Source organism: Mobula birostris, chromosome 7 (assembly GCF_030028105.1).
Source record: "Mobula birostris isolate sMobBir1 chromosome 7, sMobBir1.hap1, whole genome shotgun sequence".
NCBI lineage: Eukaryota > Metazoa > Chordata > Chondrichthyes > Myliobatiformes > Myliobatidae > Mobula > Mobula birostris.
In genome coordinates, this window is record NC_092376.1 from 55,364,971 (window position 1) to 55,391,164 (window position 26,194).

The 26,194-nt window shown below is 40.2% G+C and overlaps 1 protein-coding gene across 5 annotated transcripts in view; it reads left to right on the forward strand.

The window, feature by feature from the left end:
* Positions 1–26,194, forward strand: part of uxs1 (UDP-glucuronate decarboxylase 1) — a 107,119-nt gene that overhangs the window by 38,705 nt on the left and 42,220 nt on the right. For all 5 annotated transcript variants that reach the window (XM_072263199.1, XM_072263200.1, XM_072263202.1 and 2 more), the window contains 2 exons: positions 18,711–18,832; positions 19,293–19,412. In XM_072263199.1, the coding sequence (XP_072119300.1) occupies positions 18,711–18,832; positions 19,293–19,412 (242 nt within the window). The remainder of the gene's footprint in view (positions 1–18,710; positions 18,833–19,292; positions 19,413–26,194) is intronic.

The window sequence follows — 26,194 nt, forward strand, 5'->3', positions numbered from 1 at the left end:
CTTCTCTTTTGTACAGATTCCTCTCTCACGGCGTCTGAAATGACTTGGGTGCCATTTCTCCAGGATATTAATCTTAAATTTGCAGACAATGGGCTGATAAGCATCATTGAGGCAGACTTGAAACAGCATGACCCAACCCAGGTCCAATTGTTGGGTGTAGGGTGCGTCATGCTTACTGTCAGGCTGTTCACATAGCTTATGTGCACTTATGATATCCCTGCCAAGCAACAGGTGAATCTCCGCAGAAGAGTCAAGTGGGGGAATCTTGTCATCAATGTCCTTAAGATGTGAATGACCGCGTGCAGCTTTAGGAGTTGGGATTTCATCCCTGTTGTTGGGATTATGGTTGCACTCAATGAGGGTTGGCAAGGGTAAGCAGACTTGCCCTCCTATTGTCTCTGTGACAAATCCACTGGCTATTCTTCCAGAAACTTCTGATGTTCCAGAACATGTCCTTAGAGTGTATGGGGAAACAGAAATTTGAATACTGAATGTGTCACAGTATAGTCATTTTGCCAAGGACACATTGTTCTGATTATCTAATATCACATATGCCCTTAGATTTTGTTCAGGAGGTCCTTTCGGGTAGATGTTGACTAGGCATATTGAGAGCAAGATTTGGCTTGGAAGCCTTTCCTGCATACCTCTGTGCATGATGAAGTAGCTACATCTGATAGATGCTCAGCTAGCATCCCCCCATAGTCTGCTGTGGGTGTGCTGGAACCAGTAGTAGCCAAGCTGCTGGCCCTGAATGAATTTCTGGTATGAGCTGGATACTCTTGTACTTAGTTTAGTGTATGGTAGCTTTAGTCTTTAGCTTGGTGTGTTGTTGAAGCACAACATTTGAAACATATTGAGTGCTCAATTGGGGAGCGTCTTCCATCTGTAGGCATTTTTTCTCTGAATCCTCTACATTTCCTTAAAGGGTGAGGTTTCTTTTCCACAGGGATTTACCAGTCAGGGTTTTCTACTTCAGTTTTGTTGACTGTGATAGAGGTTCTTGTTTCCCAAGGTTTTGCTGAAGACTTCTCTCTGAATGACATGTTACTGGAAGTTGAGAACATAAAGCTAGGGTCATTTTATATTTCTGTATGGTGGCGGATGAATTCAACAAAAAATGAAAATGGTGGATAGTGGACATGATGCGTTGTTTTCTACTTGAAACCTTCAGCTATCCACTGTTCTTGCATGTTGCTTGGCGGTTTCTCCTCTATAGGGTTTGTTCTCTTGCAGCAATCCAAGAAACTCAGTCCCAGTAGGTAACCCTTTTTTTTTGTGGCCAGCAGTCCCAACAACAGATCTGCAAGCTCCAGTAGCTTCCGTGGTTCTTTGTGGAAGAGCTTTGGAGAAGTATTGAGTCTGCTGAACAGAGATTCTTCGATTGCCTCTCGAGAGCCATGACATTTGTCCAGCCTCTGCCCCAGCATTTGCAAACCCATAGCTGGATTACTTGCATTGCCCTAACCTTTTCAGCATGTTGCAATGACTCCCTATCAAGCCACTTATAGAGGAGGTCTAGCTCTTTGTTAGGTCTGAGACTTAGTCCTTCCATGGCATTGTGAAAGCTTGACTTCTAGGACAGATAACTTGCAGACTGGTTGTCGAACAACTCAACAAGCCAGATACCAAGCCAAATCTAATGCACCTGTGGCTCCTGATTGAGGACATTGTGGAAAATGATTTGCCAAATGTTCGTCCTGGGAGGGATGTAAGCTCAGCCTCTGCTGATAGGGTTGGCATCAGTAGCAACTTCTGATGTCTTTGCTGCGATGGAACTGCAAAACGGGAAGTTGTAGGTATTTGCTGTTGTAGACCTTGACTTTCAATACCTGCACGATGTAAAAGACATGTTCGCTGCGTGGTGTGGGCAGCTTCTTGAAGAGCTGGAACACTTTTATAGCCAAAATGTGTTTGGACTTGCTTGTTCTTTAGTAAGCTGCACTGGCTGTTGTGATGGCAAAGCATGACTGATTCTGGTTATAGACTTTTTTTATTAATTTTTTTATGTGTTTCTACAATAAAACTACAAAAAACAAATGACAAAATGGAGATTTATACAGTGCGAAACAAACAAATCCAATATATAATTCATAACAAAAAAACACCCAAAATAGAATTATGTAAAATTAGTATCCACCCCAACCTCCCACAGAGGGGAAAAAAAACCCAGGCCAACCATTTTTGTGTGTAAAAGAAAATAAAAAATTAATCGGAGCATTCAACCACAGAGAACTGTAAATATATACAGGTGTCCCCCACTTTTCGAACGTTCGCTTTATGAAACCTCACTGTTACAAAAGACCTACATTATTACCCTGTTTTCACTTTCAGAAGGTGTTTTCACTGTTACGAAAAACAAGATCAGCGCACGATAAAAAAATCAGTGCCCGATAAAAGGCAAGCGCGCGCCCCGAGCAGCCACTCTCCCCCGGATTCGGAACTGCATTCTTGCCGGCATTGCTTAAACGTGTGCCTGTGAGCAGCCGTTTGCAAGATGAGTTCTAAGGTATCGGAAAAGCCTAAAAGAGCTCGTAAGGGTGTTATACTTAGCGTAAAACTAGACATAATTAAGCGTTTCGATCGTGGTGAACGAAGTAAGGACAAAGTGAGTTTGGCTTGTGGAAGCTGACGAACATAACGTTGAAGAGGTTTTGGCATCCCATGACCAAGAACTGACAGATGAAGAGCTGATGCAATTGGAAGAAAAAAGGATACCAATCGAAACCAAATGAGTAATGATAAAGTACGACTTCAATTTTGAAAGGGTACATCAGTTTAGGGGATATTTGCAGGATGGTTTGAGTCCTTACAAAGAACTGTGTGATTGAAAAATGTGCGAGGCTCAGCAGTCAAGCAAGCCTTCCACATCAGCCACAGCAGACAACGAACCTCGACCTTCGACATCGAGGCGAGCAGTCATAGGAGAAGATGAGCTGCCTGCTCTAATGGAAACAGATGATGAGATGACACCCCAGTGTCCCACCACCCCAACACCCAGGCCACGGACAGATACCGTACCGATTCGCAGAGAATGCAACGGTAGCCGGGAGGTACACAGCACATTTTTAAGAAAAAAGCTGAAATAAACATTCTAATTAATTAGGTGCCGCTGACACATAATTGTCGGCCCAGATCAGAGACGATGCAATCGGCAATCGCCTCTGATCTGGGCTGACAATTACGTGTCGGTGGTACCTAATTTAATTAGCATGTTTATTTCAGCTTTTTTCAAGATGTGCTGTGTGCCTCCCGGCTACCACTGGACCCCTGTGTGCTTTGCGGCAATGTATCGGTCGGCGGCCTGGAGGGTGAGGACTACTGCACCACCCCAACCTGCGACGACTCGGCCTAACACACCATCATCAGTGTGCTCGGCAAGCTGTCTTCCCGATTCCGGTAAGTGATACTACACTGTATGTACATTATTTCTACGTAGTCATAGTCATACTTTATTAATCTCAGGGGAAATTGGTTTTCGTTACAGTTGCTCCATAAATAATAAATAGTAATAGAACCATAAATAGTTAAATAGTAGTATGTAAATTATGCCAGTAAATTATGAAATAAATCCAGGACCAGCCTATTGGCTCAGGGTGTCCGACCCTCCAAGGGAGGAGTTGTAAAGTTTGATGGCTGCAGGCAGGAATGACTTCCTATGACGCTCAGTGCTGCATCTCCGTGGAATGAGTCTCTGGCTAAATGTACTCCTGTGCCCACCCAGTACATTATGTAATGGATGGGAGACATTGACCAAGATGGCGTGCAACTTAGACAGCATCCTCTTTTCAGACACCACTGTGAGAGAGTCCCGTTCCATCCCCTACTTTATATAGGCTGTGTATTTTTACGTGTTATTTGGTATGATTTGACAGCTTCATAGCTTAAAGGTTACTGGAGCGCTTGCGCCGTGTTTTTGCCAACAGCGCTTGCGTGAAATTTTCGCTTCAGCAAACAGTGCAGTAATGATTGTGGAAAAGTATTTCTGCTTTATATAGGCTGTGTGTTTATCATATCATTCCTGCTTTTACTATATGTTACTTTTATTTTAGGTTTTATGTGTTATTTGGCATGAATTGGTAGGTTATTTTTGGGTCTGCGAACGCTCACAAAATTTTCCCATATAAATTAATGGTAATTGCTTCTTCGCTTTACGACACTTCGGCTTATGAACCGTTTCATAGGAACGCTCTACCTTCGGATGGCGGGGGAAACCTGTATAGGAAAAAAGAAACCAAACTGATTTCTGCATACCTCGACACTGTTATATCACCCCTTGTTCAATCCCTTCCGACCTATGTTCGTGACACTTCTCACGCTCTTAAACTTTTCGATGATTTGAAGTTCTCTGGCCCCCACCGCTTTATTTTCACCATGGAAGTCCAGTCCTTATATACTTCCATCCCTCATCAGGAAGGTCTCAAAGCTCTACGCTTCTTTTTGGATTCCAGACCTAATCAGTTCCCCTCTACCACCACTCTGCTCCGTCTAGCAGAATTAGTCCTTACTCTTAATAATTTCTCCTTTGGCTCCTCCCGCTTCCTCCAAACTAAAGGTGTAGCTATGGGCACCCGTATGGGTCCTAGCTATGCCTGCCTTTTTGTTGGGTTTGTGGAACAATCTATGTTCCGTGCCTATTCTAGTATCTGCCCCTCACTTTTCCTTCGCCACATCGACGACTGCATTGGTGCTGCTTCCTGCACGCATGCAGAACTGGTTGACTTTATTAACTTTGCCTCCAACTTTCACCCTGCCCTCAAGTTTACCTGGTCCATTTCCGACACCTCCCTCCCCTTTCTAGATCTTTCTGTCTCTGTCTCTGGAGACAGCTTATCCACTGATGTCTACTATAAGCCTACTGAGTCTCACAGCTATCTGGACTATTCCTCTTCTCACCCTGTCTCTTGCAAAAACGCCATCCCCTTCTCGCAATTCCTCCGTCTCCGCCGCATCTGCTCTCAGGATGAGGCTTTTCATTCTAGGACGAGGGAGATGTCTTCCTTTTTTAAAGAAAGGGGCTTCCCTTCCTCCACTATCAACTCCGCTCTTAAACGCATCTCCCCCATTTCACGTACATCTGCTCTCACTCCATCCTCCCGCCACCCCACTAGGAATAGGGTTCCCCTGGTCCTCACCTACCACCCCACCAGCCTCCGGGTCCAACATATTATTCTCCGTAACTTCCGCCACCTCCAACGGGATCCCACCACTAAGCACATCTTTCCCTCCCCCCTCTCTCGGCATTCCGCAGGGATCGCTCCCTACACAACTCCCTTGTCCATTCGTTCCCCCCATCCCTCCCCACTGATTTCTCTCCTGGCACTTATCCGTGTAAGCGGAACAAGTGCTACACATGCCCTTACACTTCCTCCCTTACCACCATTCAGGGCCCCAAACAGTCCTTCCAGGTGAGGCAACACTTCACCTGTGAGTCGACTGGGGTGATATACTGCGTCCGGTGCTCCCGATGTGGCCTTCTATATATTGGCGAGACCCGACGCAGACTGGGAGACCGCTTTGCTGAACATCTACGCTCTGTCCGCCAGAGAAAGCAGGATCTCCCAGTGGCCACACATTTTAATTCCACATCCCATTCCCATTCTGACATGCCTATCCACGGCCTCCTCTACTGTAAAGATGAAGCCACACTCAGGTTGGAGGAACAACACCTTATATTCCGTCTGGGTAGCCTCCAACCTGATGGCATGAACATCGACTTCTCTAACGTCCGCTAGGCCCCACCTCCCCCTCGTACCCCATCTGTTACTTATTTTTATGCACACATTCTTTCTCTCACTCTCCTTTTTCTCCCTCTGTCCCTCTGAATATACCTCTTGCCCATCCTCTGGGTCCCCCCCCCCCCCCCGTCTTTCTTCCCGGACCTCCTGTCCCATGATCCTCTCGTATCCCCTTTTGCCTATCACCTGTCCAGGTCTTGGCTCTATCCCTCCCCCTCCTGTCTTCTCCTATCATTTTGGATCTCCCCCTCCCCCTCCAACTTTCAAATCCCTTACTCACTCTTCCTTCAGTTAGTCCTGACGAAGGGTCTCGGCCTGAAACTTCGACTGCACCTCTTCCTACAGATGCTGCTTGGCCTGCTGCGTTCACCAGCAACTTTGATGTGTGTTTGCTTGAATTTCCAGCATCTGCAGAATTCCTGTTTAGGGAAAAAGAAAGTACAGTGCTGTCTACCAAAAGTATCGTGTAATTCACAACAAAAAACCGTATAACTTACAAAAAAAAAGCTGAAAATAAGGGATTGTAGCATACAGAAAAAAGGATAAACTTAACCTAAAGAAAAGTTACGAAAATATTCAAGAAAAGGTCCCCACACCTTATGAAATTTTATGTCTGAATTAAGAAGTGAATAATTAATCTTTTCAAGGTCTAAACAGGCCATAATATCACTAAGCAATTGAGCGTGAGTGGGTGGGACAGTATCTTTCCACCTAAGAAAAACCTACCATCTAGCCAAGAGAGAGGCAAAAGATAATGTTCGACATTTAGTCGGACTCAAATGCATATCTACTTCACCCAAGGTGCCAAAAACAGCAACCAGAGGGTTAGCAAACATGAGGAATTCTGCAGCTGCTGGAAATTCAAGCAACACGCATCAAAGTTGCTGGTGAATGCAGCAGGCCAGGCAGCATCTCTAGGAGGAGGTACAGTCGACGTTTCGGGCCGAGTCTCTTCGTCAGGACTAACTGAAAGAAGAGATAGTAAGAGATTTGAAAGGGGGAGGGGAAGATCCAAAATGATAGGAGAAGACAGGAAGGGGAGGGTGGAGCCAAGAGCTGGACAGTTGATTGGCAAAAGGGATATGAGAGGATCGTGGGACAGGAGGCCCTCTGTCCCTCTCACTATACCCCTTGCCCATCCTCTGGGTTTTCCCCCCTCCCCCTTTTCCCTCCTGTCTTCTCCTATCATTACTGTAATACCAAGATAAGTGAATTAATTGTTAACTACTTTAAAAGGGAGGTCATGGAATACTAAAGCTTGTGCCTCTGTTAATTGGAAAGAGTTCACTCTTATGTAAATTAAGTTTATAACCAGAAAGCTGACTAAATTTATTGAGAAGTGAAAACGTTAAGGGTAAGAAGGTAGTTGGGTTTGATATAAAAAGTAAAAGATTGTCAGCATAAAGGGAAACTTTATGCTCAACACCTCCCCTCCAAATCCCCATCAATTCAGCACAGCTACGAAACGCAATGGCAAGTGGCTCTATAGCTAAGTCGAAGAGTAAGGGACTTAAAGGGCATCCTTGACGAGTACCGCGTTTAAGGCTGAAAGACTGGGATAGCTGAGAGTTGGTCAAAACAGAAGCAGTGGGACATGAATATAGCAATTTAATCCATGTAGTAAAACTTTGTCCAAAGTCAGATTTTTCTAAAACCGCAAAAAGGTAATTCCATTCGACACGTTTGTGCGCTTTCTCTGCATCAAGAGAAATAACACATTCAGGAGTCCCAGTTGAGGGTGAATACAAGATATTAAATAAGTGCCATATATTAAAAAAGGAAGATGATCTTTGATAAAACTAGTTTGATCTTCAGAAATAATAGAGGGTATAATGTTCTCTAATCTATGAGCCAAAACTTTAGCCAAAGTTTTAACATGAACATTTAATAAAGAAATCGGCCTATACGAAGAACACTCTGTCAGATCTTTACCTTTTCTGGCTAAAAGAATGATACATGCCTCGTTAAATGATGCAGGCAGTTTACCATGCTTAAATGAATCAGATAGAACTAAAAATAATTGAAACGAAAGTGGTAAAGAAAATGATTTATAAAATTCTGCAGAAAAGCCACCAGGTCCAGGAGATTAACCCGACTGTAATACACAGATGGCAGATGATATTTCCTCTAATGATAATGGTTCATTGAGTTTTGCTTTAAAGTCAGGGGAGAGCAAAAGGGATATTTAAACTATTTAAAAAATGCTCAACCGAGATATTCTCATTTAAAGATTCAGAAGTATAAAGTCGAGAATAATAGTTCTTAAATGTGTCATTAATATCAGAATGATTCGAAGTGACGTTCCCGTTTCCCATTCGAATTCTTGTAATTTTTTAGCTTTAGAGCATCTTTAGTTCGTTAACTAAAAACTCACCGGACTTATCCCCATGAATATAAAAACGGCTCTTACTTTCAAGAAGTTGGCGTTCAACTGGCGAGTGGAGATGAGGTCAAACTTAATTTGAAGTTCTACTCTCTTCTTATACAATTCAGGATTTTTGGTCTGGGCATATAATTGGTCTGTTGCTTTAATTTGACCAATCAAGTCTAAACACTCTAAATAGGTCTTTCTTTTCGGATTCACAGTATATGAAATTATTTGACCCCTCAAATATGCTGTCATGGCATCCCAGCCAACCTGGGATGAGATTTCAGATGACACGTTAGTACTTTTAAAAAAAAGTTATCTGGTCCTTCATAAATTTTACAAAATCATTATCCGACAACAAGGTCAGATTAAAATGCCAATGTTTGTTCGTTTGAGGAAAACCAGGGAAATTTATGGACAGGGTAACTGGGGCGTGTTCCGAAATCACTATGATAATCGCAAGAGCGAACAGATGGAATCAGCTGATTATCCATTAAGAAACAATCAATTCTAGTAAAAGCATGATGGACATGTGAAAAAAAGGAATAATCTCTCTCAGTAGGATGGAAAAAACGCCACACATCAGAAATACCATAATTAGAAAGGAAAGAGTGAATAGATAGAGCAGATTTACTAGGGAGTCTAGGAACAGAGGAGGATCGATCCAATACTGGATCTAACCAACAATTAAAATCACCACCCAATAGGAGGGAATATAAACTCAAGTTAGGCAATAAAGGAAAAAAAACGATCAAAAAAGTCCACATCATCTGAATTGGGAGCATAGAGGTTAGCCAAGACTACCCTATTATACAATTTCCCAAAGACAATAATAAAATGACCATTTGTATCCGAAATTTTGTTGTGAAGCTCAAAGGGAACATTCTGATTAATAAGGATCAAAACCCCCCCCCTGGCTTTAGCCGGTAAAGCAGAATGGAAGTGCTGTCCCACCCACCTAGACATACGGCGAGAGTTATCAAAACTATGAATATGTGTTTCTTGCAAAAAAGCAATGTCAGCTTTGAGCTGCTTGAGATGTGAAAACATCTTCCTTCTTTTAACAGGATGGTTCAATCCCTTAACATTCCAATTTATAAGATTCAACGGGCTAACCATTGTCATATTTTAAAAAAGCATATAGGGTAGTAGGCATAAATATGAACAAACATTCTAATAGCAGCTCTGGGGCAAAAATATAAAACAAGAAAATCAGGACAAAAAGAAAGTCCTGAGTAACAAAGAATAACTAAGGGTTGTTTAAATAGTGTTGGCACTAGGAAACCCTCCCCCCTCCCCCCACCAGTCCCAAAGCAAGAAAGCTACCTAAGAACAGCAGCAAGTTCTTCAGAAAAAAACTACCCCTAAACCCAACTTCTAGTTTCTGAATATCTTCATGAGCTCTGTTTAATTAACAGTTCACAAAAAAAAGAGCTTATGCACTTTGAATTAAAATTTTACATAAAGAAAAAAAAAGAAAAAACAGTACTATCAAAAAGTATTAGATTTAACTTGAAATAATAATCCAGAGTACCATACCTGCGAAAAAAATAAAAAATAATTCAGTAATTAAAAATTAAGTTTAAAAAGAAAACAAAAAAAAACAAAGAAAGAAGAAAAAGTACCAATCGGCCATTTTAAATAATCAAATCGAGTCTGAAGGAGACGCCATAGCAAGGAGACTTTCAATAAATTTCTGAACCTCTTATAGCAGAGTTAAACCATTTTCAGTAGTTTAAAAATTAAATTTAAAAGGAAAACAAAACATAAAAAAAACAAAGAGAAAAAAAATAGTAATCGACCATTTTAAGTAATCAAATCGAGACTGAAGAAATCACAATGGCAAGGAAACTTTCGATAAATTTCTGATCTTCTTATACCAGAAATAAACCATTTTCAGTAATTTAAAAATTTAATTTAAAAGGAAAACAAAAAATAAAAAAACCAAGGAGAGAGGAAAAAAAAGTAATCAGCCATTTTAAATAATCAAATCGAGTCTGAAGAAATCGCAGTGGCAGGGAGACTTTCGATGAATTCCTGAGCTTCTGTAACAGAGTTGAACCATTTTTTTGTCCCCAGTACTAAAAGTTATTCGGAGATGGGCAGGGTAATGTAGTGAGGGCCTGAATCCACAATTGTAAAATTCTTTCATAACACTTTTGTATTCGGCACGCAGCCTCAAAACTTGAGGAGCATAATCTTCAACAATACGAATGGGATGGCCCTTGTAATGCAATTTTCCTCTCCGATGTGCTTCCATAATCAAAAGGTTTTTCACCTGATAGCGATGAAAACAGAGTATAACTGGGGGTGGCCGGTAGCCCAATTAAAATCTCACAAGGTAAAGAGGAAAAAAATTCAACAGGAGCTCTGTTTTTGATAGCCTCTGGCAGACCGAGGATTCGTAGATTATGCTTTCTGCTCGACCTTCGAGATCAGCTATTTTCGATGATAACTTGGTGTTGTTCTCACTCAAATTAGAGCAAACAGCTTCCAGCTGCTGAACACGACATTTTAAATCTTCAGTTTCTAAGTCAAAATGAGAGAGATGAACGGCATGATCCTTCACTTTGGAATTGATTTGATCCAATTTTGACTCCAACAAATTGAAGGAAGACTTACATTCAGACTTAAGTTCAGATATAATCTCTTGACGGTGCTGGTCCAGAATGGCGATAATGTCGGTGGAGGAGCCAGAGGCAGTCGCAGAGACTTCTTTTTTCCCAGCTTTAGAGGGCTTGAAGGCCATTGTAGGACAGATGTATTCACAGGCAGGTAGGAGAACCAAAAAAAAAAATTAGCAGTCTGGGGCAGAAAAAGGAAGATAAGAAGTGCGGAGGTAAGAAATGAAACGGAGCGACAAATTGAAGCAAATAACCTATCGCCCTCTTACCAGAAGTCCCATTCTGGTTATAGACTCGACAGTGCCTAAGTCAGCTACTGCTCCATATACCATTGCAGCTTCAGCTTCATGGTCTTCCTTGAGTGCACCTAACATAGCGTTTACAGGTGCTCTCGCCATGTCTATACAAGCTTTCTCCATTTGCATCTCAACATTGTGTTTAGAATAAGCTGCTCTCATTCTTGCCACTTTGGCTCTGGAGCAAGCTCGTGCTGTAGCTATGCTAATCGTGAATTTCTTTGAGCATTACAATGACACGATCGATCCGCCATATTCTGACCTGTCTTCCAGGTCTTGGTGATCAGCGCTACTCAGGTCGGAAGCTGACATTGTGTACAGCATTCAGATGCGTCTGACGTCTGGGCGATGCCTTTGAAGGGGAGTTATCTTTTCACTCTGTAGCCCTCAAAGCTATGCGGTGAGTTAAGGACTTTCTCAAAAATCACCCGAGATCGAAGCTTCCTTCAGGGTTTTTAATTAGATCTTGCTTGTGAAACTTGTTAAAAACTTATTAAATTCAATACAGAATCACCATGCACCTGAATTCTTGCAATCAGTGTTAACCAAGGTTATTCTCTCTTGCGTGCTCTCTCACTCACAACACTCCATAACTATGCTGTGTAACTGAGTTTAAACGCTTGACGCAGTGATATCAACAATCAGCAATAAACATAATACTTTAAAACATATAGATGCACCGTAAAAAGCATTCTTCTAGGGTGCATCACAACCTGGTATGGAATAAGCTGCAGAAGGTCGTGAACACAGCCCAGCACATTACACAAAGCAATCTCTGTCCTTGGACTCACTTTACACCGCACGCTGTCGGAGCAGTGCTGCCAGGATAATCAAGGACATGACCCACCCAGCCAACACACTTTTCATCCCTCTTCCCTCCAGGGGAAGGCTCAGGAGCTTGAAGACTCTTACGGCCAGATTTGGGAACAGCTTCTTTCCAACTGTGATAAGACTGCTGAACGGATCCTGACCCAGATCTGGGCCATACCCTGCAAATATCCGGACCTGCCTCTCGGTTTTTTTTGCACCACCTTACTTTCTCTTCTATTTTCTATTTATGATTTATAATTTAAATTTTTATTATATTTGCTATCAATTTGTACTCCAGGGAGCGTGAAGCACAGAATCAAATATCGCTGTGATGATTGTATGCTCCAGTATCAATTGTTTGGCGACAATAAAGTAATAAAGTAAAAGTGTTAAAGTACATTACTAAATGTTTATCAATAGTAACAAAACTGACTCAGATATTGCTGTTTCTAGGGCAAATAAAGAGTGGATTGAGGTGGGTGTCTTTCTATCATGTGCGTCAAGTTGAAATCCAATTAACCCATACTAGAAGTGATATAGAAAAATGTTTTATGTACAAGAAGTGATGTTCATGCAAAACAAACTGCATACAAAAAAATTGCACCTCCGGAGACTAGAGCAATGGATAAATAGGTGTTTCTCAGTGGTGAGTGGAGTGGCACTGGTGGCAATGCTGGGCCTGTCACTGTTCACGATATTCATTAATAATTTAGAAGAGGGGGCTGAGTGTAACGTATTTAAGTTTGCTGATAATACTATATTGAATGAAAAAGCAAATTGTGCAGAGGATGTGCAAAGTCTGCAGAGAGATATAGATAGGTTAAGTGAGTGGGCAAAGGTTGTCAGATGTAATGCAGCCTTGATAAATTTGAGGTTATCCACTTTGGAAGGAAAAATAGAAGTTCAGATTACTTAAATGTTGGAAAATTGCAGCATGCTTTTGTGAGGGACTTTGGAGTGCTTGTGCATGAATAGCAAAAGATTGTTTACAGATGCAACACATTATTAAGAAGGCAAATGGAATATTAATCTTCTTTGCTAGAGGGATTGAAATTAAGAACAGATTGGTTATGCTGCAAGTGTACATGGTACTGGTGAGGCCGCACCTGGAGTACTGAATGGAGTTCTGTCCTCCTTACTTGAGGAAAGACATCCTGCCTTTAGAGCAGTAGGTTCACAAGGTTGTTTCTGGAGATTGGGGATTACTTGTGAGGAGCGATTGAGTTGTCTGGGACTGTGTTGCTGCTATTCAGAAGTCTAAAGGGCATCTTATAGAAATATATAAAATTACGAAAAGGATGGAAAGATGTTTCCACTGATAAGTGAGACTAGAACCAGGGGACATAAGCCTCAAGATTTGGAGGAATAGATTTAGGACAGAGATGAAGTGAAATTACTTTTCCTAGAGAGTAGTGAATCTGTGGAATTCTCTGCCCATTGAAACATTTAGAGGCTACCTCATCAGATATGCTTAATGCATAGTTACATAGATTTTTAAATAGCAGGGTAATTAAAGATTATGGGGAAAAGGCAGATATGTGGAGCCGAGTCCATGACCAGATCAGACACAATTTTATTGAATAATGGAGAAGACTCAATGATCCAGGTGACCTAGTCCTGTTCCTATTTTTTATTCTTTTGTTTCTAATGTACATTACTAAGAGCTCAGCATGTTTTCCCAGGAACACAACACTAATGAAATCAAAAGCAACGCACACAAAACACTGGAGGAACTCAGCATCTATGGAAATGAATAGATAGACAACGCTTTGAGCCGAGACCCTTCTGCAGAACTGAGAAGGAAGGGGAAAGATGCCAGAATAAAAAGGAGGCTAGCTGGAAGGTGAAAGGTGAAGCTAGATGGGTGGGAAAAGTTGAGGTCTTACAGGGGAGGAGGGGACCCAGGGGAAGGTAATACAAAGCTGGAAAGAATTAAAAGGTCAGAGTGGGAAATAGAAGAAGATAGGGTGGGAGGATTTGTTTAATGGAAGGAGAAATCAATATTCATGCCATGAATTCATGAAATCAGTGTTAAGAGATCATAGTACTGCTGTTTTGCAAACTTGGTGTAAACATCTATTCTGGGGTGAATACATATTCTCTGCTAGTACTGCTTCAAAATGACTTGCCCAAAGCTAGGTGTGGAGACGCTACCTGTGAGAGCTAGCATTGGATAGACTGGGGGTGGGCAATGCAAACCTTTGGTGGTGAGATGAGGTCAGTTGATTGATGCATTTAGTGTGGGACTACTCCAACTTCTGTGACAATGTGTGTGGTAGCAGAGGGTTGGAATGGGCTGACTTTGCCAGCATATTTCAGTTGTCATTTATAAGGATTTTATGATTTAGGAATAATAGTACTATTAATGGCCCTTTTGTTTATGTTCCAATTTGTGGCAATTTTGGGTCACCTTGGAAATAGATGATATGAAGCTATAATACTTAGAGAGCTGCAGATGATCTTTCATTCAACATATTGAAAACTGAAGGGATCTGGAAGATGTGGGTTAAGATGGCAAAATGGACTGGGCATAGAATTGATCTGATTGAGTGGTGGCACAGTTTAAGGAACTAGAATTTCTACTACTAATATTCCTTTTTTAAGGAAAGTTAATGCAGCGAGTTGACTTTCCTCTGAGGCAGTGTGCCACAAGGAAGCAAGTCTACAGAGTCTATAGATTTTGCATGTTGCAAACAATTCTTGTGCCAATCAAGGGTGTACTGTATTCTCAGACATAAAAACAAGAAAGACTGGAAACACCGAGTAGGTCAGGTAAAATACATGGAAAGAAACTATTTTTAACCCGAAACATTCATTCTTTTCTTCCGTCCTATAGATATTGCCTCCCCTCCTGAGTCTTTTGGTTAAGATTTTCAGCATTTGCAATTTCTTGGGCTTGCAGCTCTTCTTGTGAAAGTCGTTATTACTTAGTTTTTTGGAGTAAATATCTTTCAAAATTATATGGGAAATCAGCCAATCTATAGTGCAATATTACAAACATCTGAAACCCTGTTTTTGTCAGCAATCGAGATTAAAGCAATTTTCCCTTTTATCAGGCTTTGCCCTGTTTTTACCTAAATGACAAAGATAGGATGGTTGGCCAAGAGGTATTGCAATAACAACTTTACATTCAACGTCAGCAAAACCAAAGTTCAGATTGTGTACTTGACATAAGGAAGGTCGGGGAAACACGCACCAGTCCTCATTAAAGAGTGTTGGATTCTGATGTTTTTATCTAAGGTTGTTTCAGAAGACAGGAAGGAGGCACAAAACTTGTTGCTTTGCAATTGCTTTGTTACACGTTAATAGAACCATAAAAATTGAAAAACGGACAGTGATGGAGGTCTGGTCTCGTAAGTGAAGGGAGAAAGAAAAGAAGATGACATTGTCACATGGTCAACTTTTTTTATACTCCATAGATGAGAAACATTCCACTCAAATTTGCAAATAAAAGCCAATCACATAACCCCTATCCAAATAATGAAGCACCAGAGAAGCTTTCAGAGTTTTCCAGAATGATACAAACGTAACCACTAGGGAACACACCAAACTACTGCACATAAATATTGTGACCAGTAGGAAAATAATCAAGAACTACCTAAGTTATGGAAATATCAAAGGCTATATGTTCTTCAAAGTATTTACTGGATTATATCATTGTTAGATAGATTAGTAGGCACATTTGCAGGAGTTTGAACTATTTTATAATTATGACTGATGTAAGTAAAATGGATGGAAGCTATGATAAAGCATATCAGTATGAATATTTGTACTCATTGTAAGTCAGGGGAATTGGCAAAAACATAACCGCAACAAATAATACGAGAATAAACTTCATAATGAACAATAGTTGTCAACTTGTTCTAAGCCTTCTGGTTGGTTCATGATTTGCTCACTGTAGCCAGCAATTACTGTGTCAGAAATTACTAGCATGTTAACCACCGTGCTTATTGTCCTCATGAGGTACCACTTTTGCTCACCTGCAGTGGCTGGCATGTATCCAATTACTTTTGCCTTCTACCTTCACTGAGCCCGATATTAATTTCAGTGCTCGTCTTGGTTTTTTCAGATCTGGTTTTTTTAATTAGCAGTGTTGTAGTTCCTCACTCCTAACTTCCATCCAATGATGTACTGATGCCAGAACTAGGTGTCCTCTCAGACAATTTGAAATTAGAGAAGAAGCATTTACCTTTCAGTTAGTTTAGGCCCCAAAAATTTCCACTTCATTTGTGATTCTTCCATGTCCTTAAATTTCACAACCATTGTTTTGTTAACTATGCCAAAATTGTTGGATTCTGTTTTTAATCAAAAGTTTCTTTTGGAAGGCAGAAAGGTGGTACAAATCTTGTTGCTTCACTATTGTTTTATTAAGCATTAATAGAACAAAGAAAATTTTAAAAGCTAGGTCTAGTCTAGTAAATGAAGGGCAAGAGAAACAAAAGAATGAAAGATGATGGTGTCGCCACATGGTCAGCTTTGTTTATACTCCATGGAAAATAAACCTTCCATTCAAATTTGCAGGTAAGAGTCAGCCAATCAGATAGCCCCTATTCAAATAACGCAGCACCAGAGAAGCTCTAGAGCTTTCCAGAATGATGTAGATGTAACCACAAAGGGGGTTACAGCTGCATACACATACTGTGACCACTAGGAAACTTACTAAACAGTTATATGTATATAAGTAGTTTAAAAAAAGACCAGCAGTAATTGGTTAAACTGCAAGGAAGATAACAATTAAATAGCCTAATCCATTAGGAGTCAGCAGTGGAAAGGGTGCAAGTACCTGGGCATCAACATCTTAGAGGATCTATCCTGGCCCAACACAGCGATCATAAAGAAGGCATGCTGTCTACTTTGTTAGGTTTTTGAGGAAATTTGGTATGTCACCAAAGACTTAGAAATTTCTAAAGATGCATGGTGGAGAGATGGTTGCATAACAGCCTGGTATGGAGACTTCAATGCACAGAATCACAAGAGGCTGCAGAGAGTTGTTACCCTCAGCTGGCTCCATCATGAGCATGGCCTTCCCCATCATTGAAGACATCTTTAAGAGCCGTTCGCTCAAGAAGGCGATGCCTATCACTAAGAACCCTCGCCATCTGTGATATGACCTCTTCTCTTTACTATCGGGGAGAAGGTACAGGAACTTGAAGACCCACATTCAGCAATTGAGAAACAACACATTACCCCTCCGCCATCAGATTTCTGAACACTATCTCATTACTCCTTTTTCTTTACACTGTTCATTTTTGTAATTTGTGATAATTTTGTCTTGCCTGTGCCACTGCTGCAGAACAGCAAATTCTACAACATATAAGTCAGTGATACAAAATCTGATCTGAGGTAGCACAGTGTCCATGGAGCCATTGAGGCCTTTGACTCTCTTCCATCTTAAGTGGAATATTCAATTATCTTAAAAATCATACATTATTATCATTGCATATGAGTGGAAGGTAGTTGCATGTTACCTTATATTTACTTGCATTATTATTTAACATGAAAATGATCCTAACAGATCCTTTAGATCAGTGATAATATCTTGGACAATGATTGGGAGTGTCAGGTATAAAACCAGTCAACTACATATCAAGCTTAAGCGTAGGTTCTAAATTTAAAACATCCAATTAATTGCAGACTGAAACTAAGAATTCTGCCACCTGTGTGGTTTTGCAGTGTTGATTATTGCATGATGATTGAGTCCTGAAGAAAGGTCTCAGTCTGAAACGTCGACTGTTTACTCATTTCCATAGATGTTGACTGACCTCCTGAGTTCCTCCAGCATTTTGTGTGTGTTGCTGACGATTGCATGGTTTTGTTATCAGAGGAGGCACTATGGAATAAGTGGGAATGAACTGTCCTAAATAAATGATAAGTAATGAGAGGTGCAGCAAAGGACAGGAATCTTGGAATTAAATGTCAGTTTACTTGCATAAGGATTGCAGCAAGCACATTCCCAATGAGCCGGGTACCCATGCACAATTTCTAACAATGTATTCCTCTTGACCCCACCTATCAATTATTCATCTGCATTAATCTGTGTCAGTGAAAATGAATTCTTCGATAACAGTGGAAATGAAAAAATAAATTATTGTCCAGGTTCTGATTTTGTGTAAATTTGTTCTCTTCCCCCCCCCCCCACCAATATCTGAATTTTTTTGTGGCTATGATGAGTATTTAATCTACAGGTTAAAGTAGTACTCCCTTATGAATGCAAATCCCAATGGTAATAGGCAATGGGATGGATTTATAATATATGATTTTAGAGCAGAGATGATCCTTATCTCCACCAGACGAGAATTTAGTCATGCACCTGCTGGCTCCAAGGTAGTTAGTGTGAAATGTTAAGATTTATCATCATCCTGGCTTGGAATGGGTGAATGCTTCTGGTTTTATTCCTGTTCTGTGCATAATTGGTGCTCTATCCTTAAAAGTTTAAATTGAATTCCCACCTCTTTTGGTACCTAATTTGGTAGCTGGGTTGTTTCTTTAGAACAATAGAGGAAGATTTGGTTTGATATGACTTTGGCCCTTGTATTATAGACCACAATGTGTGTAAAAGTTTTGTAGGTAGAATAAGTGCAGTTCTTTCCTCTGTGACCATTACAGATGTATTGCACATTGTATGTAAAGGTAGCTTGTTTGAATTTAGCTCAGGACTATGAGTTTAATGTTGCCCAAATATGTGCTTTTGCTAGTGTCCAATTCAAATTGAAAATTATTGTAATACGTGTTGACAAAAATTACAGCTCTTACAACCTCTTTCTTAGTATCTGGACTAGTCAAGTAGAAAAATACATTTTAATGTCCCTGACAGAATTTTATAAAATGTAATGGTTAATCTAATTTCAGCTAATAGTATTTTTTTTAATCAATAAAGATCCAGAAGTTCATCCACAACGCGAAGATTACTGGGGTCATGTAAATCCAATTGGACCAAGAGCCTGCTATGATGAGGGGAAAAGAGTGGCTGAAACAATGTGTTACGCCTATATGAAGCAGGTTAGTATATAGCTTGGGTATACATTGATTACTTTTGCTAAACTTTACAATTTAGGTAGTCCTGGAACTTAGAAATGTGACACATTGTGAATGATACTTTGAGAATCTTTTATGTATTTGGAGTCCATACTTGGTGTATGTAGATATTCTGATGTATGTGTTCTATGATTTGAAACGTCACTTTGATCTATGTTAATTGTGCAGAGGTCTGTATGGTCTGTTAATTGCATGTTTCATTTTTATAACATTTTAAATATTGTTTAAGGACACCAGTTTCAGTTAGTTATATAATATCCTTCAACCCTTCATGTTTAGATGAGTGGCAGTTTTGCAATGCTGTATAATTAATAATATGATATGTTTAGATTAATATAGCTTTAAATATTTTTGGCCAATATGTACATTTATATTTTTTATTTCTTGATAATATTAAGGCATGTTTTCCATATCAATATTGCAGGAAGGAGTAGAAGTTCGGGTTGCTCGAATATTCAATACATTTGGTCCACGCATGCATATGAATGATGGCAGGGTAGTGAGTAACTTTATTCTACAGGCTCTCCAAGGAGAAGGTCTGACAGTGAGTACAATTTGTCAGTTTTGCAATGGCTTGTGCATGCAATTTGGTATATTATCCAAAGCTCATGGGGCTTATACAGCAGTTCTTTTCCAGACATTGGTTTTTTCATAGTATAAAGATATATAGGAGATACCAATTTTGTTGCATTTTATCTGTTTAGATTAGAATTGAGCTACATTTAACTGAATTATTAATCTTTATAATTTGACAAACCCATGTTATTGGCCACGTGTAACAATATAGTTTCTTGTCAATGTTGAGCCCTTGAAAGGTGGAAATAGATTTATATATTTAATGTCATAGGTATTAAAGGTGAATCATGAGCTTTTAAGGAGATTCAGAGTAATATACTAAGCAATCTTTTGAAAGTACAGGAGATTTTGGAGAGCCTTCTATTTTCAAATTTTCATTTTAGGAAAATGGATGATATTTTACCCAGCTTTTTAAACAAAGGCATCACTAGAATTCATAAATCAATCTTTTTTTCTATTTTTCTGCAAAAAAATTCCCTTTATATTTGCGATTCATCTTGCTCATTACCACAATTATGTGTTGAATAATCCAGTTTTCGCTAAGTTCTGCCCATTCAAATATAAACACATTTTTCCCACTTACTGTCTAGGTGGCCACCACCTCTCTTTTCAGCCTCTGTCTCCTGTACCTTCCAGACAAGGGAAGTTAATTTTGATACTATGGGCATAGGTGCCAAGCCTAAGTACAGCTTTGGGGGAGCAGGACCTAGGCGCCATCATAACTGGCGGGTAAGTGTCAATGGCAGTTATCCCCATCGCCTCTGTTTCTGTGATTTTTGCAACATGACAGTGAGATTAGTTTCACAGCACTGATTGATGGCTCAGGTGCTGAAATAGAAATATAAACAAGTTGCTCATTTGGTTATCTCCCAACACAACCATGAATTCATTGCATTCAGCAGGGCAACAGTGCTACAGGGTCACTAGGAAGGCTGTCACCGGATCATTGTTACTGCACAGGTATCCAGACTTGCCTATTGTTCTGAAAGCACAAGGTTAAGCCCCACTACAGCAGCTGGGGAAATTAAGTTCATATAATTAAATAAATTTAGAGAGGAAGATATGGCACCGGTGAAGGTGATCATGAAGTTTAGTGGCTTGTTATAAAAACTCGTCGGATTCATTAATGTGTGCCTTGCCTGTATTTGATTCAAGACATGCGGTTGCAAAAAAAGGTTTGTGAACCCTTTGCAATTACCTGGTTTTCTGCATTAATTACTCATAAAATGTAGTCTGATCTTCATCTCAGTTAAAATAATAGACAAACACAATAATGCTTAAACTAATAACACACTAACAGTTCTACTTCTTGTCAATACTGAGTACACCATTTAAATAATCAGTCTAGGTTCAAAAGAGTATGTGAACCTCTGGGGTAATGCTTTCTACAAAATCTATTTGGAGTCGGGTGCTCCACTCAATGCAGTGAGATTAGAGGTGTGGGTTGTAGAGGTGCCCTGCCCTATAAAAAAGACACACAAAGTCGGGTTACTGACAGAGCAAGCTCTTGTCAAGAAAGATCTGTTTATGTGCACCATGCCTTGATCAAAACTACTTTCAGAGGACCTTAGTAGAAGAACTGTAAAGATGCACGAAGCTGGAAAGGGCTTCTAAATTGTCTACAAATGGAGGAAATTCAGTACTGCTGCTACCCTACCTAGGAGTGGGTGTCCTGCAGTGATCACACCAAGAGCACAATGAGCAATGCTGAAGGAGGTGAAAAAGAAGCCAAAGGTTAACAGCAAAAGACCTGCAGAAATCTCTAGAATTTTCTAAAGTCCCTGTTCATGTGTCCACAATAAGAAAAACACTGAACAGGAATGGTGGTCATGGAAGGACACCATGGAGGAAAAACATTGCTGCACATCTCAGGTTTGCAGAAGACCACCTGGATGCTCTACAATGTTCTGTGGACAGATGAGACAAAAGTTAAACATCTTGGCAGAAATGCACATTGCTATGTTCGGAGGAAAAAGGCAATGCATACCAACACCAAACCTCATCGTAACTGTGATGCAACATGGTGGAAGGAGCATTGTGGTTTGGGGCTGCGTTTCTGCCTCAGGGCCTGGACAGCTTCCTGTTGTTGATATCAAGACATTTTACAAGAGGATGTCGGGATAGCAGTCCTACACGTGAAGATTAATAGAAGTTGGATGATGCAGCATGGCAATGATCAGAAACACAAAAGTAAATCACAGCAGGATAGTTTAAAAAGAAGAAAATTCGCGTTTTGCAATGGCCAGGTTAGAGTCTGGACCTTAGTCCAATTGAGATGCAGTGTCGTTACCTGAAGACCTACCTGTTCATGCAAGGTATCCCAGAAATATTGATGAGCTGAAAGTGATTTATATGGATGAATGGTCAAAATTTTCTCCTCGCCTCTACGCAAGTCTGATCAGCAGCTACAGGAAATATTTGGTAGAGGTTATTGCTGTTAAAGGAAGTTCTACTGGTTATTAAATACAAGAGGTTTTTCCAGCCTGGACTGTGAATGATTATACAATGTGTTCAGTGAAGACATGCAAAGTACAATTGCTTGTGTATTATTAGTTTAGGCAGATTGTGTTTGCCTATTATTGTGACTCATAAAATGTGGTCTGATCTTCATCTGAGTAATTAATGCAGAAAACAAGGTAACTGCAAAGGGTTCACAAACTTTTTCTTGCAACTGTACCAATGTGAATGTCACTTAACTGTTTTCTGTAGTAGCCTACTAGCCATTCAGTTCAGGGGCAATGTATGATGGCTTGGCCAATGATATCTTTATCCTTTATAAGATTAGGTTAAAATGTTGAGCCAAGACTAGAAATGACAACTATTATTCTAAAAGATAGCTGAAAAAACTGTAAATTCTACAGTGAAGTAATCCAGTCCTTTAATGCGTTTTGGAGGAAATGTAATATACAGTGCTTATAAAAAGTATTCCAACCCTTGGAAGTTTTTATGTTTTTTTTTGTTTTACAACATTGATTCACAGTGCATTAAGTTTGGCTTTTTTGACACTGATCCACAGAAAAGGCTCTTGTGTCAAAGTGAAAACAAATTTCTACAAATTGGTCTAAAACTCAAAAGAATTGATTGCATAATTACTCACCTTTGGCAGCAGTTACAGCCTTGAGTCTGTGTGTATAGGTCTTTATCAGCTTCGCATATCTGGACACTGCAATTTTCCCCCATTCTTCATTACAAGACTGCTCAATCTCTGTCAGATTGCATGGGGATAATGAATGAACTGTCCTTTACAGGTCCAGCCACAAATTCTCAATTGGATTGATGTTTGGATTCTGACTTGGCCACTCCAAGACTTTAAATTTGTTGCTTTTAAGCCATTCTTCTATATGCTTGGGGTCATTATCTTGCTTGGAAAACAAATCTTCTCCCAAGTTGCAGTTCTCTTGCAGACTGCATCAGGTTTTCCTCGAGGATTTCCCTATATTTTGCTGCATTCATCTTACCCTCTTCCATCACAAGCATTCCAGGGCCTGCTGCAGTGAAACATCCCTACAACATGATGCAGCCACCACCATGCTTCACTGTAGGAATGGTGTGTTTTTGATGATGTACAATATTTGGTTTATGCCAAACATAACATTTAGTCTGATGGCCAAAGAGCTCAATTTTGCTTTCACAGACCATAGAACCTCCTTCCAGCTGACTTAAGAGTCTCCCACATGTCTTCTGGCAAACTCTAGCTGAGATTTCATGTGAGCCTTTTTCAACAGTGGCTTTCTCTTTGGCACGCTCCCATAAAGCTGCAACTGGTGAAGCACCTGAGCAGCATTTATTGTATGCGCAGTGTCTTCCATCATAGCCACTGAAGCTTGCGACTTCTCCAGAGTTGTCATAAGTCTCTTGGTGGTCTCCCCTCACTAGTCCCCTTCTTGCACAGTCACTCAGTTTTTGAGGATGGCCTGCTGTAGGCAGATTTACAACTGTGCCATATTCTTTCCATTTCTTGATGATTGACTTAACTGTGCTCCAAGGGATATTCAGTGACTTGCAAATCTTCTTGTATCCATCTCCTGACTTGTACTTTTCAATAGTCTTTTTGCAGAGTTGCTTGGAACTTTCTTTTGTTTTCATAGTATAGTTTTTGCCAGGATACTGACTCACCAGCAGTTGGACCTTTGTGTATTTTTACTACAATCAATTGAAACACCTTGACTGCACACGTGATCTCCATTTAACTAATTGTGTGACTTCTAAAACCCAACTGGCTACACCAGTGACTTGGTGTGTTATATTAAAGGGGTTGAATACTTATGCAATCAGTTATTTGGTATTCTATACTTGTAATTAATTTGGATCACTTTGTAGAGATCTGTTTTCACTTTGACATGAAAGAATCTTTTTCAGTTGATCAGTGTCAAAAAAAAGCCAAATTGTGATTCAATTATGTAAAACAATAAAACACTGAAAATTTCCAAGGGGAGGTGTTTTATAGGCACCGTTGGGGAAAATGGGAGGTATTTGAAAATCTTCTGTTAGTACAGGAGTGAGATAGATTGGCTGGATGGGTGGTGTTGCAACAACAACCTTCCACTCAACATCAACAAGACCGAGGAACTGATGGTGGACTTCAGGAAGAGAAAATAGAGGGGACACCAGTGCTTATTGAGTGTCAGGAAAAAAGAGTGAGCAGTTTCAAGTTCCTGGATGTTAACATCGCTGAAGACCTATCCAGGGCCTTAACATATTGATGCAATTACAAAGATAGCATACCAGCAGCTATATTTCATGAAGAGTTTGAGGAGATTTGTATTTCACCAAGCTCTAACAAATTAGTACAGATGTATCATGAACAGCATTTTAGCTGGTTGCATCACCCTCTGGTTACGGAAGAGCCACTGCACAGGATCAGGTAAAGCTGCAGAGGGTTTTAAACTCAGCCAGATCCATCAATTGGCACATGCCTCCCCACCATCAAGTGCATCTTCAAAAGTCGATGCCTCTAAAAGGCAGCATCCATCATCAAGGACTTCCAGTACCTAGGACATGCCCTCTTTTCATTACGACCATCTGAGAGGAGGTACAGGAGCCTTGAAGGCACATACTCAAAGTTTTAAGAACAGCTTCTTCCTCTCGATCCGAATGGACTATGAACCCACACACCTCACTATTTTTGCACTACTTATGTTTCTCTTTATAATGTGAAAGCCCTCTGTTTCCTTGGCCTGCATAAGTCTAGGGAATACACCCTCCGGTCCCGCCAAATCCATGTTTGTGTGAATGCTGCACCTTACTCCATTGAATCATGGTCCCCAATGGGTCGAACCCTACGAACAGTTCTCTCTAGCATCCTATCTCTTCATCTCCAGCTGAACAAAGACCCCAGCTCACACCAATGAGAGGCACACAAAAGAAACCCGCTTCCCAGATTGGACGGCTCACATTCCAAAGCACCCATTATCTTTAACCATAACCCAAACACTACTGCTACAGAAAGCAGTGTTAGCAGTGAAACCTTTACCAGAGCATTTCAAATGTATAGTATTGCACTGTACTGCTGCCACAAAACAATAAATTTCATGACATATTTTAGTGATAATGAACCTGATTCTGGTGTAAAGCTTGATAATATCTTTCCCGGCAGAAGAGATTGAAACTTGAGTGATACTGAAAGTTGTAAGCTTGATGAATTGCTAGAGACAAACTACATATTAAACCAAGGGCAGTAATGCCAATTCACCAACACACCTACTATTGGTTGTGCTAACTTTATTAAATGTTATGGTTATATCTCTCTGGCAACCAGGGGGTATTCAATTATCATCCTGTCTTGAGCCTTGCAGACAGTAAGGGAGCCTTCGGGGTCAAGAGGTGAACAGCTCTCGGAATATTCAAGAGATCTCTTGCTCTTTCCAGTATTTTGATACAGCTGGCTTAGTTAATGTTTTGGTTGTGACTGTAAAAGTTGTGGGCGTTTTAGTGATGTTGGCCTTTTTTGATCAAGCCAGAAGTGGGTGGCAGGGAGTACCTATGCGATATTACAGTTTGAGCACCCATCATCTAAAATGCTTGTTGTCAGAAGTGTTTCGTATCTTGGAATATTTGCTTCTATATAATGAGATACCTTGAGGATGGAACCCAAGTCTAAATACAAAATCCATTTAATTTCAAGTTTAATTATCATTCAACCATACATGATTTCCCATGAATGCAGGCAAGTGAAACAGCATTACTCTGCGGCCAAGGTGAAAAACACAATAGCAATAGTCATACATAGCACATATATGGCAGTGTAAAACAGTCACACTAAAAAACTATAGCCTAAGTCCCTGAGTGACATGTCCTGTTAATTGATGGTGCGTGATATGTACAGCCTTTAATATACCATGAAGGTATTTTGATATAATGTTTTAATAATTTTGTGTAAGAAAGAATAATGTGTACATTGAAATCATCAGAATGGTAAGTTAGCACTACCTTGGCTGCCCAGGTGGACAGTCATTGGCTACTTGGCATTTCCATCATTTCCAGCTCTGAATTTATGTGCTACTGGTAAGCAGTCTTTGTCTTACACTTGTTCATCACATGTATGTACTGATGCACCCGTTTAGCCTGTTAGATCTTCATTAGTGACTTCGTGATTTTCATTCCTGTTTTGTCATCAGTGGATGCTTTATCACCATAAATCTCTTCCTTTAAAAAAAAATGCTGTGCTTTTTCTTAAATTTCTGCAATCAGCCTTCTGAATATTCACTATTACTTTCAATTTTTAATTTGTTGTGATAGGTCTTTGCTTGC